The 16525-nt window shown below is 40.6% G+C and overlaps 1 protein-coding gene across 12 annotated transcripts in view; it reads right to left on the reverse strand.

Moving 5' to 3' along the window:
• Nucleotides 1–16525, reverse strand: part of Stk33 (serine/threonine kinase 33) — a 182241-nt gene that overhangs the window by 78708 nt on the left and 87008 nt on the right. For 9 of the 12 annotated variants that reach the window (XM_039094530.2, XM_017590199.3, XM_063279356.1 and 6 more), the window contains one exon: nucleotides 476–847. In XM_039094530.2, the coding sequence (XP_038950458.1) occupies nucleotides 476–688 (213 nt within the window). In that variant the 5' untranslated portion in view covers nucleotides 689–847. Of the gene's footprint in view, nucleotides 1–475; nucleotides 848–9479; nucleotides 9536–16034; nucleotides 16131–16525 lie in introns of those variants that run through there. The other 3 variants (XM_063279347.1, XM_063279343.1, XM_063279351.1) reach the window with 2 other exon arrangements.

Genomic DNA, 16525 nt, shown 5'->3' on the forward strand with positions numbered 1-16525 from the left:
TGCTCTTCACACAGATGATTACAGCCAAACCAGTTTATTGGGAATCCACACATTGTTTGAAAATCATGTGAACCAGCCTTGTAAAATATATTTTATATTCTTAGATAATGAAGCTACAGCTTACACTTTAACCTTTGTCATAAATCTTACCCTGTATCAGTTGAAGAAAGTTATCAAAAAGTCTTATTTAGTTAAACTTGTAAAAAGAACTTTTTCCTGTGTAAACAGCTTTAAAGAGCTGGACTAATAATCTTAACTGTTTAGGATCCTGAGAAATAATGTTGACAGTGACTGAAAGTATCATAAAACATGTAACTAACCAACTTTGCTTATCTTCTGTGGGAAGCAAATGGTTCTTTAAGAACTTTAAGAAGGCAATGGATTAGCTGACAAGGGCTCATAGGATAAAGAGTGACTTAGATATGGGAATAGAGAATGAGCTGTTGATTTGTGTTGTAGAATCTTCAATATTTACCAAATCTTTTAGAGAAGATTCTCTGCTGGCATTTCTTTCTTTTTTTCTCTCTTGTGAAGTAAAAATGTCTATACTACCAATACTCGATGTCTGTGACATTTCCACCACCATCACTGGAGAATTTCCTGCTGGACACACACAAAGTAGACCAGCCTGAGAAGACGCACAGTGTGGGCATGCTGTAGGAACCTCATCCAAGTGGTGATCAGCCATTTGCTTAACTTTGCAACAAAAATAGCTCAAAAGAAATGTGTCCACTTTTTGAAAAAGAAAACCAGATCAAAAAGGATGTGGTGAGTTGCTGGTAAAGAATACAGCTTCCTGTTGGTGAGGTCCTTGGGTTAATGAGGTACCGCACTTCACGCATGGGAGCTGTGGGCAGAAAAGAAGGCACCATTTAGCAAAATCCTACCCTATCGCCTCCTGAAAATCTCAGGAAAACCAGCAACTAGAACCAAATTACTCCACGAAGAAAAGTTCATACTTAAAACAAAACTGGACCATAACATGGTTACTACCAACAACAATAAGCTTAGCTTATTTCTTGATATGATTATGGCTAAAAAATCTGAAAAATATTGGTGTAGAATATATTGGTTTCATAATTTAAAGCTCCAGACTACTAGCTAATGGTCTCAGCACATATCTCTAATACACTTCACTAAAAGAAAAGAATAATTTGATTTTATCAAACCATTTAGTTGTAAAAGTTCAAAGGAAATAGTAAAAGTAGCCTTACTTTCAGAGGGGAATAATGGGTACAAGTTTTTCTTAAGCTTAGTATTGGTATTTACAAGACTCTACCAAGCCGGGTCCACTGCTTCCATGGAAGCAGGCAGAGAATGAGTCCCATGATTTGGTGACTGCCTTGGGAAACTTGCAGAAGCAAAAGGAGCATACTGTTGTGGATTTGCGTCATCCTAGTTCAGATACTCCTTTAAAGTATATTCTCTAGGCAGCTTCACTTGGCTTGGGAGGTTTAAAATATACTTTTATCTTTTGAAGTGGAATAAACTTGCTAGCCTAGGAAATTAAATGTCTTAATCTACTAAAGGCTTAATCTACTTAATCTACTAAGGCTATTTTTAGCCTTAGATACTTAGGGCTACTTATTACTTATTATTAATTACGTTTGTTCTTTGACAATTTCATACAGGTATAAAATGCATGGTCACTCTAACCCCTACCTTCTTCCTCTTCCTACAACCTTCATCCCCTCACTGCTTCCTCTCCACATTTCTTTCTCATGCTCATGTGTGGTGTGGTGTGTATTTTGGGGTCCAGCTGTGGTTCCACATCCTTTGTTTCTTCCCTTTCAGGTATCAGGATGCCTCTGACTGGACTAGAAGGATGAAGCAGAGTCCAGAACAGGACTCTGGTCAAGCTTTATTCAGGGTGGGCTTGAATGCATACACTTTATTTGGGGTGAACCAGGGGTAGATATGGACCTTAGTGAGTGGGAAGGAGTTTTGAGGTAAATGGAAACAATTGGCTAGAGTTTTAAAGTTCTATAAATGCCTTGTTTGTGTGGAGAGGCATTCCAGTAATCCTAGATAGTTCCTAGGTAGGTCCTTAGGGGTCAGGGTAGGAAGAGGGAAGGGGAAAAGAAGAAGTCGAACTTGGAATCTGCTAATTACTATTCCAGCTTCCCCACTTACTGCACGTTGGAGGTCAGGATCCACAGTCAAGGTCGGAGAAGGAGAAGCCCTTCTGGTCAAGGGAAGTCATCTATTTTGTGTGGAGCTCAAGAAAGCAGTCTAGACACATGCGGGCCTATTCCTTTTGTTCCATGATCTTCTCCTTCCCCTGGGTTTACCATGGCCTCTGTGACTGTGAGTTTGGAGTTATCACTTGGAGCTGACAAGCTCGGGGTGGCTATACAACTGAAGACAGTGACAAGCTCGGGGTGGCTATACAACTGAAGACAGTGACAAGCTCAGGGTGGCTATACAACTGAAGACAGTGACAAGCTCGGGGTGGCTATACGACTGAAGACAGTGACAAGCTCGGGGTGGCTATACAACTGAAGACAGTGGTTCTCCCCTCCCAGAATCTCTCAACAGCCAACAGTTCAGCAGGAAGAGTGGGCTCCATTTGCCCTTCCATGACTGATAGGGCCAGTCAAGTGCAGGTTGCCTGCTGTTGTGAACTGATGATTGCAGTGTTTACCCAGAGTCTAGAGAATGGCATTTCACAGCTCCTTCTCTGTCTTTCAGCTCTTACATCCTATATCCACTCCCTGCAATGTTCCCTGAACCTGAGAGGGAGTGGCTTAGATATCTTATTTAGGGTCAACCCCTAAACTGTTGCTTATTCTCAGCACCTTGGAATAGAAAGAGACATTTCTGTGATTTGGGTTGATAGGACTTTTGTCTATGGGCATGAACAGAGGCAAGGTGATGCTATGTAAGATAATTTTTAATCAGAACCAAGTGCTGGCCTCTCTCAAGTTCTTCACTGATTTTGCTTATCATATCTTTTATTACTGGACCTTTGCTATGTCATACTATATTTGTATTAATATTTTCATTCTCCCAATATCAAAACATTTCTGATAATATTGGTATTATACTATGGACCCTGTGATGGTCTGTACATGCTTGGGCCAGGGAGTGGCACTATTAGAAAGTATGGCCTGTTGTAGTAGGTGTGTCACTGTAGGTGCGGGTTATAAGACCCTAGTCCTAGCTGCCTGGAAGCCAGTATAGTAACAGCCTTTGGATGAAGATGTAGAACTCTCAGAGCCTCCTGCTCCATGCCTGCCTGAATGCTGCCATCCTGCCTTTATGATAATTGACTGAATCTCTGAGCCTGTAAGCCAGCCCCAATTAAATGTTGTCCCTTACAAGAGTTGCTTTGGTCATAGTATCTCTTCACAGCAGTAAAACCTTAACACAGAAGTTGGTACCAGGGGTGGGGTATTGTTGTGATAGGCCTGACTATGCTTTTCTTTGGAGGAATGTAGATTTGGGAACTTTGGAAAGCAGTGCAATGCTTTAAGTTGGGCTTAATGGTCTATCCTAGTAAAAATATAGAAGACTTTGTTGCTGTGTATGACTGTGCAGATCTGGCCCAAGAGGTTTCCCTGAAGAAGAATTTCCAAATGTGGCTTAGAGACTGTTTTGTGGTATTTTGGTGAAGAATGCGGCTACTTTTTGCCCATATCTGTAGAGTCTGTCCATGTCTGAAGAGTCTGCCTGAGGCTAAGGTGAATAGACTCAGATTAATTGCACTGACAAAGGAAGTCTCAGAAATTCCCATCATAGGCTTTATTTTCTGGTTAAGTCTCATGACGATGATTTTAAACAAGCATAGCAAGCTTAGAAAGAAAAACCAGGAAGTGAAATGGCACTGAATCCTATGTTCAAGGAGATAACAAATTAGGGGAGTGGGGCTTTGGGGCAAGATCCTACCCAGCTAAATTTAGATCCAGGCATGGCGGTGTACACTTTTAATTCAAAGAAATAAAGCTAAGCAGATTTCTGACTTCAAGACCAGCCTGAGACAGAGCAAGTTCTAGGTGAAGAAAAACTTAAATCCAAGCATGGTGGTACAGACCTTTAGTCCCAGGAAATAGCCATGCAGATTTCTTAGTTCAAGGTCAATCTACAGAGCAAGTTCCAGGACAACCAATCTCAGGCAGTAGGGGAGTTGAAAAACAGAAAATTGATAATAGAATAAGGGATGGGGGCAGGGCATGTTCCAGCCCCAGCAAGCAGCAGAACATGTCAGCTTCAGCCATGTGTCTCAGGCTTTAGAGTTAAGAATAAAAGGGACTACTGGGGCAATTCATGCTGGTTAGGGGAAGCTAAGAAATTAGTGGTGATTAAGAAGAAACCAGTATCACTAAGGTGAAATCTTCTGGCAACTGTTTTCTGAGAGAACAAAGAAACTGTGTTCCAGAGACAGCCAAGGTTGTACCTCATGTTGCAGCTGTAATGCTAGACTCATCTAGGTGGTACTGGTTTTAAAGGCATGAAGAGGTCCTAAAGAGCAGTTGAGGTTTGTCACTGTAAGAGGCCATGGAAGGCCACTGGTGAAGGTTCAGCCTCAGTTGCAATTGATGACCCAGGATTGAAGGGGCCATGCAAAGGAGTTGAGGCTTGGCACTATGAAGGGAGCCTATGAGAGGCTACTGGTGATGCCTAGTTGTAGCAGAAGACCCCAGTGAATTGGAGATGCCAATATCATGGATGATCATTGAAGTTGCCTTAGAGACCCCAAGATGTTCAAGATGCCAGAGTCACAGTCTATCTGCTCAGGAAAGCTGTTAACAGAGAGTGAAACCAGCCCAGGAGAAAGAAGTTTCTTACAGTCAGCAAAGAAAAAAAATGAGTTGGAGGTCTGAAGACCACTTTGACATCAGACGTGGAGATGCAGAGTTTAGAGTTTGCCCAGCTGGTTTCCTGTGCTGCTTTGGGGATTACAGTTAAGAGATTGGATGAATCTCTGAAAAAATCTTTTAACTTTGGACTTTTAACATTGTTGAGACTACTGTAGACTTTGGGAACTTTTGAAGTCAGACTAGATATATTTTTACATTATACTATGTTTAGGTATGGCCCCCATAGACTCATGTTTGGACAAGCCTATGGGGGCCAGGGAGTGGAATGTGACATCTGTAAATCTTGACCGAGGGAATGGCACTATTAGAAGTTGTGACCCTATTGGAGTAGGTATGTCACCCTGGGTGTGGGCTTTAAGACCCTTATCCTAGTTGCCTGGAAGCCAGTATTCTTTCTGCTAGCAGAACTCTTAGCTCCTCCTGCACCATGCCTGCCTGGATGCTGCCCTGTTCGTGCCTTGAAGATAATGGACTAGACCTCTGAACCTGTAAGTCAGCCCCAATTAAATATTGTCCTTACAAGAGTTGCCTTGGTCATGGTGCCTCTTCACAACATAAAACTCAACTAAGACAGACCCTAAGTGACCCTGATGAATTATTCCTTTAAAATACTGGAAAGATGACATGTTTGTATTTTGAGTTTTCGGTTATATTCTTAATTTTTTTCCTTTCAGACATGTCTATTAGTTTTTAAGATGAGATGCTCATTTCATAAAATAAACTGGGAACCTTTCCATGTTGCTGTGCTTGATATAACACCATATAGCATGGGAGTCACCAGGTCTACAGGATTTTATAAAAAGGTAGTTAGTTGTTTATCCAATATTTATTCTCCCATTCTTCCTTACTAACAGAATCCTGGTTTAGTTAGAGGTAGCAATGTGCTCCTTAACATCTTAGATACCTATTTCTTTGCCTTAAGAATGAATAGCTATGTGAATTATACAATATTGTCACCACTGCTCTCAAAAAAAGATGTATGTTTTGAAGAGTAGAGATGGCTTAGTAGGTAAAGCACTTGCCATGCAGGTGTAAATACCCAAGTTTAGAGCCCAGAACCCACATATATCCAGACCTGGTAACACATATCTGTAACCCTAGTTGTCCTACATCCAGATAGGAAGTGGAGAAAGATGAATCCAGGTAAGCATGAATGCCAACTAGCCTAGCATAGGCCATGGTAAACAAGAAACCATCTCAAGTAAGTAGAAAGCTGTTGACTTCCCCACATGCACATATGTAGCACATATGTGCCTCACTAACCCCAAAAAAGACAACACAGACACACAAGCATTTGAGAAAAGAAACTACATATTCTAAAACCTTCATGAAAGCCAGAAAAAAATGCTAAGCAGGCAGTCAATAGAAAACTTTGATAAAGGAACAAAATTTAAGATCTGTTGAATCAAATAAATGGCCCCATTACTACCTCTCAGGCTTGGTCTTGTAGCCCACTTTGCTGCTCCTGATTATACTCAGGGTTTTGCCTTCCGCTTCCTTGGTGAGGATATAACCTTCTCAAATTGCCATTTGCTTCACTGTGGCTTCTGTTCATTCAGAACAGAAGGTCTGTGCCCTTGATCCCCTCCCCTTCTTTAATCTCTTCAAAATATTGATTATATCACTCAGGGAGTGTCATAGCAGAGTTCATTTCCACATTTAGTGAGTGTGACGGTTTGAACAGGTTTGGCCCCCATAAATTCATGTGTTTGGATGCTTGGCCATAGGGAATGTGTAGCCCAATTGGAGGAGATGTGGGCTTCCTTGTTGGAGGAAATATGTTGCTGTAAACAGGTATTGTGGACTCCTCTGCTCAGACTCTGCCCAGGCCAGGAGATAGAGCCTCCTCCTGGCTACCCGTGGAAGACAGTTGCTGCCTTCAGATCAACATGTACATTTGGCTTCTCCAGCACCATGTCTGCCTGCATGATGCTGTGCTTCCCACCATGATGATAATTTACTAAGTCTCTGAACTGTAAGACAGCCCCAATTAAATGTTCTCCTTTATAAGAATTACCTTGGTCATGGTTTCCCTTCACAGCAAGTAAACCCTAAGACACTGAGTGGGTGATTTTCATACAACCTTTGGAGCACAGTACTCTAGCTCCATTCTATCTAGTTCACATAACCAAAGTCTTACCATGGCAATGTCCCACACAAGAGGGAAGGGATTCTATTAGTCAATCTCATTTGTGAATGAAAGTAAACAAATTTTAAGGCTATACTTGTTTTTACACAATGCAATCTGTGACACATATTCTAAAATCATTTAGAAATAATAAACACGTCAGTCCAGTAAGTGCAGCCTTTCATCAAAGCAGTGAGGAAACTACTTTTGTTGTTCAACCTGACAATGGCAAGCGTGAAGAACAGCACATGAAAAGTACCCTCCAGAGGGACAGGGAGGGCACCATGGTGAAACAATAGCTGCACAAGCCTGGAGACCTGAGTTCAATCCCAAGCACTCACAGAAAAATCCAATTCGAGCTTTGGAGAGCAGAGACAAGAGGATTCCCAGGGCTGGGTGGCCCAGACAGCCTAGTTTAATCAAAGAGCCCCAAGTCCCAGTGAGAGACCATATCTTATAAACAAACAAAAAAGTCAATGGCTCCTGAGAATAACACCCAAAGTTAACTTCTGGCACATACACATGTATGCACATTTACTTATACACACACACACACACACACACACACACCAGAGAAAGAGAGAGAGAGAGAGAGAGAGAGAGAGAGAGAGAGAGCGGCAGAGCAATCTTATAAATGCTTGACTTCATTTTCAAGTACATGAAGCAAGACAAAGATAATTTGGAATGTTCCTGCATACATTTTGTGAAATTATTTTACTTCAGACCTAGAAGAAAATGTTTTGCATTACAGGATAAATATAAATCCTGTAACCATCAATGACTCAGAGCAATGGAATAGATCGTCAAATAACAGCTTTTATGTTCAGGCAAATAGTGCTTTTTCTTGGCAGGTGTAGAAAAGTCCCATGTCAAATGCATAAGACATCACACTATGGATGTGCTAATAATGATAATGCTATGGCTTTTAGCTTTTAACAATGAGAAGCAGAAACTTTTTATAGAAGTCTATGAAATGATTTCTAATGAAAAGGCCTCCTTAAATTGTAGCTGGGCTTCTTCTCATTGAACCCTACTCCTAACAGTGTCTACAAGGGGTGAGGAGATGGCTTGGTGGGCAAGGCACTTGCTGTGCAGGCATGAGGGTCTGAATTCAGGGCCTCAGCACCCAAAGCCAGATGCCCTTCCTGTATCTGTAACTGGTGCTGGGCCGTCGGGTGGCCCAACAGTCTATCGCAATGACAATGACTCACTCAGGTTCTCAAAACAAAGTGAAAAGTAACTAAGGAAAACACTCTAAGTAAAACTCTGGACTTCACATGTGCAGGCACAGGTGACCATACCCACATACTCAAGAATATACCATGACCAACACACACACAGTCACATACACACACACTCACATACTCACACATAATACATACACATACACTCACTCAACACTAACACACTCAACACACAACACGCTCACACAATACATACACATACACAGTACATACACATACACAGTACACACTCACAACACACACACACACACAAGCTTCTGCAATCATTGCTTTTTGCATTGCATTGTTGTTGTTTGTTTTTGTTTGGTTTGGTTTGGTTTGGTTTGGTTTGGTTTGGTTTGGTTTGGTTCTTATGGGTACTTCCAGTACTATGTTGAACAGAAACGGTGAGAGAGGGCTAGTTAGGTGGCTCAGCCAGTAAATCCTGGTGATCCGAGTTTGATTCCCAGGAACCATGTAAAGATGAAAGGACAAAACACCCCGTGCCCCTCCCCACCCCATGCCTCTCTCTCGCGCGCTCTCTTACACACAGGCACTCACACTTAGAAAATAAAACTTAATTTAAAAAGCAGTAAGAGTGAACATGCTGCCTTGTATTTCACTGTAAGGAAAAGGTGCTGCTGCTTAGCACTGCTTACATCCGTACAGTGTTTCCATGCCTTTCCTATGCTGAAAAGTCTCCTTCTATGCCTCAACTGTTGAGATTTTTTACCCAGAAAGAAATAATGATGAACTTTTGCCAAGTGCTTTCTCTATATCAAAGGAAATGATGATGTGGCTTTTAACTTTCACATGTCAATGGGGCGGGTCACAGTGATTGGTCGGAAAATGTTAAGCAAGCTTTTCATGACAAAGGGATTCCCGTGGTCAGCATGGGCATGTGTTACTGAGTTCAGTCACTACTGCTTCAGTGAATTCTTTGCATCAGTATTCAGATGCAGTGGTGTATAGTTTTCATACAGCATTTTGTATAGCTTATGTATGAAGGTGATATTGGTGTAATAAAATCTAAAGGTATGTTTCTGTTTTGTTTTGTTTTTTAAGAGTTTAAGAACTCATTGGCAATCAAAGGGGGTCCCAACACTGAAGGGGAAGTAGACACGGTGTCATCCATAATCAAGAAGCTATTTGCAATTGATACCACGGCAAAAGGAAAATCAGTTTTCTTCAATGGAGTGTCCCTGGTGCACACTCCAGGGGAGACCCCGTGCACAGGGATAGTTGACCAACCCAAAACACACACTCTATGGTTTCTGTGGACTTTCTGTTTCATTCTGTTTGACTTACCATATTGGTCCTTTTGCTTGTTGTTTTAATTTTCATTTTTTGTGGATTTGTGGGGTCTTTTGAAAGGGAGAAGAAAAAGACCAAAGTTGAGTTAATAGAGAAGTGAAAGAAGCTGAGGGCAAGAAACATAATCAAAATATATGAAACATATTTTTAAATAAAAAAAGAAATATTGGTGATGATTTTTCAGTGTTTAGTAGAATTTAGGTAGGGAGTTATCTGGTCATAGACTTATCTTTTTGGAAGGTTTGTTCAATTTCTTTATTTTAGCCCAATTTAAAACTGAGTAAAAGGTCTGAAGAAGTATTTCTTCAAAAACAAGACATAAAAATTGCCAACAGAAATATGAAAAGATTCAACATCAGTAATTAAAAAAAAGAAATAAAAACATGAGCTATCATTCTACACCTATGTGAAATGTAACTGTTTGAACATGCAATGTCTCTTACAGGCTCCTCATTTGAATACCTGGTCTCCAAATGGTACTATTTTGGTAGTTTAGGAAACCTATAAGAAGAGACTGAGAGGAGGAGGTCAAAGAGAATGGGACCTGGTTCATTCTCTGCTGCCTGCATGCTATGATGTACACAGCTGTCTGCCATAGCACAATGTCTTTCCCAAACACATAGAGACAAAAAAGCTATGGACCAAACCCTCTGAAGCCGTGATAGATGTTTCTCCCCCTAGGTTGTCCTACCAGATATGTTGTCATAACAACACAAAGCTGACTAACACAATCCATAAAGAAATCCACTACTTTAAACAGACAGACAGACAGACAAACAAAAAACAAAACAAACAAACCATAAAAGTTTGGTTAAGGAAATTACCCAGTTAGTAAACCTGAATTGAGGGCTTGAGTTCAATCCTCGGGCCCCAAGAGAAAAATACTAGGCATAGTGGTGCAGGCTTGTGATCACAGTGCTAGCAAGGCAGAGACAAGAGGATCTAGACTAACTGGTAAGTTTAAGGTCATTGAAAGTCCCTGTCTGAAAGAAAGAGGATGGTGTTCCCCAGGATGACAACTGAGAGTGTCTTCTAGCCTTTGCAATCATGCAAACACATAGCCACTAGAATATCCCAGATGCCAGAGAAGTGAGGAGGTCTCAGGACCCAACAGCTATAACTTTAGCCAAAATACCCAACAAAGGGAAGATAGAACCTGTAGAGACCACCTCCAGTAGAGAGGCACAGCCCTCAGTTGAAGGATGGGGCCACCCACCCATCTCAAAAATTTTAACCCAGAATTGTTCCTGCCCAAGGGAAAGACAAGGACAAAAAATGGAACAGAGACTAAAGGAAAGGCCACCCAGAGACCACCCCACCTAGGAATCCATCTCATCTGCAGACACCAAACCCAGACACTATTGCTAATGCCAAGAAGCATCTGCTGACAGGAGCCTAGTATGGCTGTTCCCTGAGAGGTTCTACCAGCACCTGAGCAATACAGATGCAGATACAGCCTACCACTGGACTGAGCCCAGGGACCCCAGTGGAAGAGCTAGGGGAAGGAGCTGAAGGGGATTGCAACCCCATAGGAAGAACAACATCAACTAACCAGACCACCATGAACTCCCAGAGACTAAACCACCAACCAAACAGTATATGTGGAGGGCTCCAGGGCTCCAGATACATATGTAGCAGAGGATAGCCTTTTCTGACATCAATGGGAGGGGAGACCCTTGGTCCTGTAGAGGTTTGATGCCCCAGTGTTCGGGGATGCTAGAGCAGTGAGGTAGGAGTGGCTGAGTGGGTGAAGGAGCACCATCATAGAGGCAAAGAGGAGGGGGGATGGTGGGATAGGATGGGGGGTGTGGAGAAGGGGAATATCATTTGAAATGTACATGAATAAAACGATTAATAAAAAGTGTGCAGTCACGTACATGAAGATGTACACACACGTATACTTACACATATTTTTGTTAAGACAAGCAGTAATAAACTCTGCTAAGGAAGGGAGCCCTAGGACACCACTGGTGTAGACTGGTACATACAGTAGGACAGGGAGTAGGGTATGAAGTTTCTAAAGAAATTAAAAATAGAATTATCATACATGCCAACAATGTCTCCTCTGGGTACATAGAGATGAGGTCACAGCTCTTAATGATTTCTACTGACTCTGCACTTTATGATACTATAGCATTATTCACAACAGCCAATAAGTGAAAAGGCTGAAATGCCTGCTGAAGGGCAAGAGAATCAGAAAGTCTGATAGGTGAATATGACTCAGCTTAGGAAGGAAATCCTTTTCTTATCAAGTTTAGCATATCTGGTTTTATGTCAAGGTCTTTGATGCACTTGGACTTAAGTTTTATGTAGGGTGATAGATATGAATCTATTTGTATTCTTCTACATGGAGACATACAGTTAGACCAGGAACATGTGTTGAAGAAGTTTTCTTTTTTACCCCACTGTATAATTTTGGTTTCTTTGTAAAAAATCAAATGTCCATAGGTGTGTGGATTTACTTTTGGGTCTTTTATTCCATTTCATTGATCAACATTTCTATTTTTATGCTAATAACATGTGTGTTGTTGTTACTATTGCTCTCTAGTACAGCCTGAAATCCAGGATTGTGATACCTCAGGATGGTCTTTTATTGTTCAGGGTTGTTTTAGCTGTCCTGGGTATTTAATTTTTCCATATGTGGTTGAGTATTGTTCTTTCAAGGTCTATAAAATATTGCATTGGAATTTTTATGGGAATTGCATTGAATCTGTAGATTGTTTTTGGTAAGATATCCATATTTACTGTTAATCCTACCAGTCCATGAGGCTGCCTTGTCTAGTCTCAATAGGAGAGGCTGCCACGTCTTATTGTAGCCTTATATGCCAAGGCTGGTTTATATCCATGGGAGACCTCCATTTTGCTGAAGAGCAAGGGAGGAGAAGCAGAAGGGGGTAGGGCTGGAAGGAGGGAGGGAAAACTGCAGTCAGGATTTAAAGTAAATTAATTAATTTTAAAAAGAAGGAAATCCTGCCATTTGCTACAATATGGATGGATCTAGAAGATGGTATTCTATATGAAGTAAGCCAAACACTAATATTCCCCATACACGTGGAGTGAAAAGCAAAAGGTATACAGACAGAATAAAATGTTTATCAACACATTGTCAGGAGAGGGAAAATAGGCAAATAAAGTTAACGGATATGAAGCAGATGTGCAGAATAAACAAGTCTAGAGATCTAATGCACAGTGGGATCTAAAGATAATAAAACTGTGCTGTATTAGGAATCTGTTAAAATAAGTCACTTTTAGTTGCTTCTTTCACAAAACAACTACATAAGATAATAAATGTTAATCTGCTTCACAATGCTGTGTTACTATTGTGTCGTAATTCTCATATATATGTATATATATATGTATGTATATACATATATATATATATGTAAGCGAATAATGCTTCATCTTAAGATGGATGTGGAGCTCTAACAGCAGTAGTTCCTCTGGCTTTGTTCAGACAGCATTCCCTCCGTGTCCACCTGTCATCAATAAGTCAGCGTCACACTGTCACCCACACTGACTCAGCTTTGCAGTCCTTGCTCCAGCTTTCTATTTGCCTGGTAACATACAGGTGCTCTGCTTCTTACCACAGTGGTTCTGAATGATAGACTGAATAGAATCAGTACAGACAGAATTTCTGGACAAGAACTAGATGTCAAAGTTAACTTTTTGGTTGGGGAAGTGGCTAAATTCAAAATGCATTAGTTTAACAAAAGCCAAAATAGGACAAATGTTTATTCATATGCATTTCTTTCCCATTTATAAACTGATCTGACAGAGTTATTAACAAAGTAAATCATATTCTAACCAGTCCAAATGGTATTCATATTTTAGAGGCATAAAATTAATCATCGCAAACCTTTCTTTATGTAAACAAGTAGACTAATAGATTTATCTATAGAATCATGACATTATGTTCAAGTGAACATAAATATAAAAAGATCTATTAGAAGCCAAAGATGGTTCTGATACAATGTTTCCTTGGGTCCACAAAGACCAGACTATGTAAGAATAAAATAAAGCAAGTAAAACAAGTCCAAATCCTGTCTGCATTTGACTAATGATGAGCTTCCTTTTGGCTGAAGATATTCCCTTCATTTTCAGAACCAAGCCAAGTCAATGGAACATTTCTGATACTAAAAATCTCTGAGTTTTTATTCAATCATAAAAAGGTTTCTCACATATTGGCCCTAGAAAATACACTTACAGCAATTTCTGCAAGAAAATGAACACAAGAATGGTTTTATGAGATATAACTAGCTGCAATTTTCTTTGCCAAAAGCAATTTTTTAGTTTTCTTTGGTAGGGCTGTGTCTACAAGAAACCTAAACAGTCAGTCAATTCAGTCAAAAATATGTCTTATTCAAACCAAGAAGAAAGGCCTTTGGGCTGCCTGACCGTATGCAGAACGACTGACTGACTGACTGCTCGCTCTTCACTCTGCACTGTCTGGCATGCTCAGAAGCCTAGGGAGGAAGGAGCTTAACCAGGACACACTCTCACATCTACAGACACCAGCGTGACCACCATCGCACTGAGGGCGTGGCTACAGAAACTGTCTTATAAAATTATTTGTAATATATTTAAACTTTGCATTGTTTGGGGGAATTTTTTTAATTAGTTAATGGAGGGTTGGAGAGAGAGCTCAAAAGCACCTGCTATTATTCCAGGGGACCTGGGTTCGGTTCCCAACACCCACATCAGGCAGCACACATAACTATAACCCTAGTTTGAGGATCCAATATCCTCTTCTGAGCTCTGCAGGCAACTGCATGTATATGGTGCACATACATGCACTGAGGCACACATAGATACACATAAGTCATTTTTAAATTGTAACTAGGGGAGGTGAGCTATTAGTTGTTGTATTGTGCTTTGTTTGTTTATTTCTATTTTGAATCACATAACACTCCCGACTGATTAAGCTACAAAATGGAGGACAGTCTCAAATGTGGTCCCTGACTGATAGGTAAAGGTATTATTCAAGAAAGCTTGGTGGGGCTGGAGTGACAGTCTATACTGCTTTTCCAGAGAATACAAGTTCAGGTTACAGCATCCATGTCAAACAACCACCAGAACTCCAGCTTCAGGAGATCTGAAACCTTCTAGATTCTGTGAACACCTACACTCATAAATGCACATGTACATAACAGATACAATTTAAAATAAATAAATCTTAAAGTTTTTATTTAAAAAAAGAAAGCTTGGCTTAAAGAAGCTGGATAAAAATATCTCTCTCTCTCTCTCTCTCTCTCTCTCTCTCTCTCTGTCCCCGCCCACACACACTAAGCACTCGTAAAAATCTGAGTGTTAATTTTATAAGAAAGCTAGAATTACAAGTCATCCATGTTGAAAACAAACAAATAGCAAAAGCCATCAGGGAAAAGAGGACATTGTATAAGGTAAGGACTTCTCAAAGTGAATGCTGAGAGCTTCCTCATGAAGCTAAAAAAGACTGGGCACAAAGGATTAGACCTCTCTAGTGGAGGAAAATATGGGAGAAGCTGAAACCTAACATGGCTTCCTAACATTCACCTTTGTCAACCATGCAAGGTAGGATATCTCAGTCAACAGAACTGCTAGAGTAAAGGCAGGAAGGCCAAGTGGTTGGTAAGCCAGAAAGGAGATCTTACCATCTTGAGGTTCCCTCTCTCCCTAAAATGAATTGTCCTTTTAAGAGTCACTTGAGATGCAGCAACCAGTGAGAAGAGTGGAAAGCAGGAAAACTCGCCTGTACAGAAGTCTCAATATTCCAACGGAGATCTTACCACCTGCCACAGACTAAAGCAGTTACAAGGCCTATGTTTACTCAGCCAGTGTGAATTCACCTGCAGCAAAGCAGTGACTTTAGCTTTACCATGTGGGTCAGGTGGCAGTAAGATGGAGAAGGGATGAGTTGAAAGCTAAGAGGTGTGCTAAGAGGTGACCATGCTAGAAAAGAAATGGAGAAAGATGAAGAAACTGAAAGAAAAAAAATCAGCCCACTTTTTCTTGTCAAATCAAAGAATAATGGTTCAGTAAGTAACAGTGGCTCAGGAAGGAAAGGTACTTGCTGCCAAGCCTGAAGTTTAACCCCAGCAGCCACATCATAGAAGGCAAGAACCCATCTCTTGATCTCCACATACATGCTGTGGCATGCCCACATCTACCCACACATACATATATACACATATGTAATAATTCTAATTTTATTATATTGAAAAAGTATATAGATATTATTAATTTAAACATACAATATAATACTTTGTGGTCTCTGCCTGTCATCTGTATATTGAATGTTCTCAGGAGCACTACAAGAGAGGAACTTCCAAAAAGCAGCAATTTTCCATGAAATTACTTTGTTGGCTAAGAAAATGCGTGATGTAAGGCCCCAACTCAGATGTGGGAAATGCATTCTGACCCTCAATATCATGATCAAATATGAAAAGCATAGCTCAGAGAGGTCAGACTACACAAATGAGCAACACCTAACTGCCTACAAGACACCAACAGATGCCACAACCACTTTTAGGGAAATAACATTAATACAATGTGACCAAAAGCAAACACTACTTCTCTGAACTATCAGCCCTTCCAAGCCAGAAACCGCGTCCTCTTTAGCTTGTTATCTGATGCTGAGCAGGACACTTCCATACAGTGATAGACAGTGATTCAGCGGTAGGAACTGAATTCAGAGCTTGCAAACACAGCACACATTATGACATACATAACACCGCTTTATGACACGCAAAGTTAAAACGAATGACACCCCTTCACCAAGAACACTGCACCATAACCCAGCCTGTTTCATTTTGACATTGTATTCCAAAGAAAAATGACCCAAACCCTAAGAAATCATGTTGCAATCAGGTTGAATTTCCACCTGATTCTGAGGTTTCCTCTCACACTACATTCTCACAATAACCATAAGAATTCTGCTCAAGACTTGTTTTTCAGGCATCTAGAAGAACATAAGAGATACATTTCTTGACCTTTTTTTTCTTGCTTTTTGTTTGGTTTGTTAGAAAGACAGCAAAAGAACATAAAGTTGGGCAGGGAGGTGA

This window comes from Rattus norvegicus, chromosome 1 (assembly GCF_036323735.1).
Source record: "Rattus norvegicus strain BN/NHsdMcwi chromosome 1, GRCr8, whole genome shotgun sequence".
Classification (NCBI taxonomy): domain Eukaryota; kingdom Metazoa; phylum Chordata; class Mammalia; order Rodentia; family Muridae; genus Rattus; species Rattus norvegicus.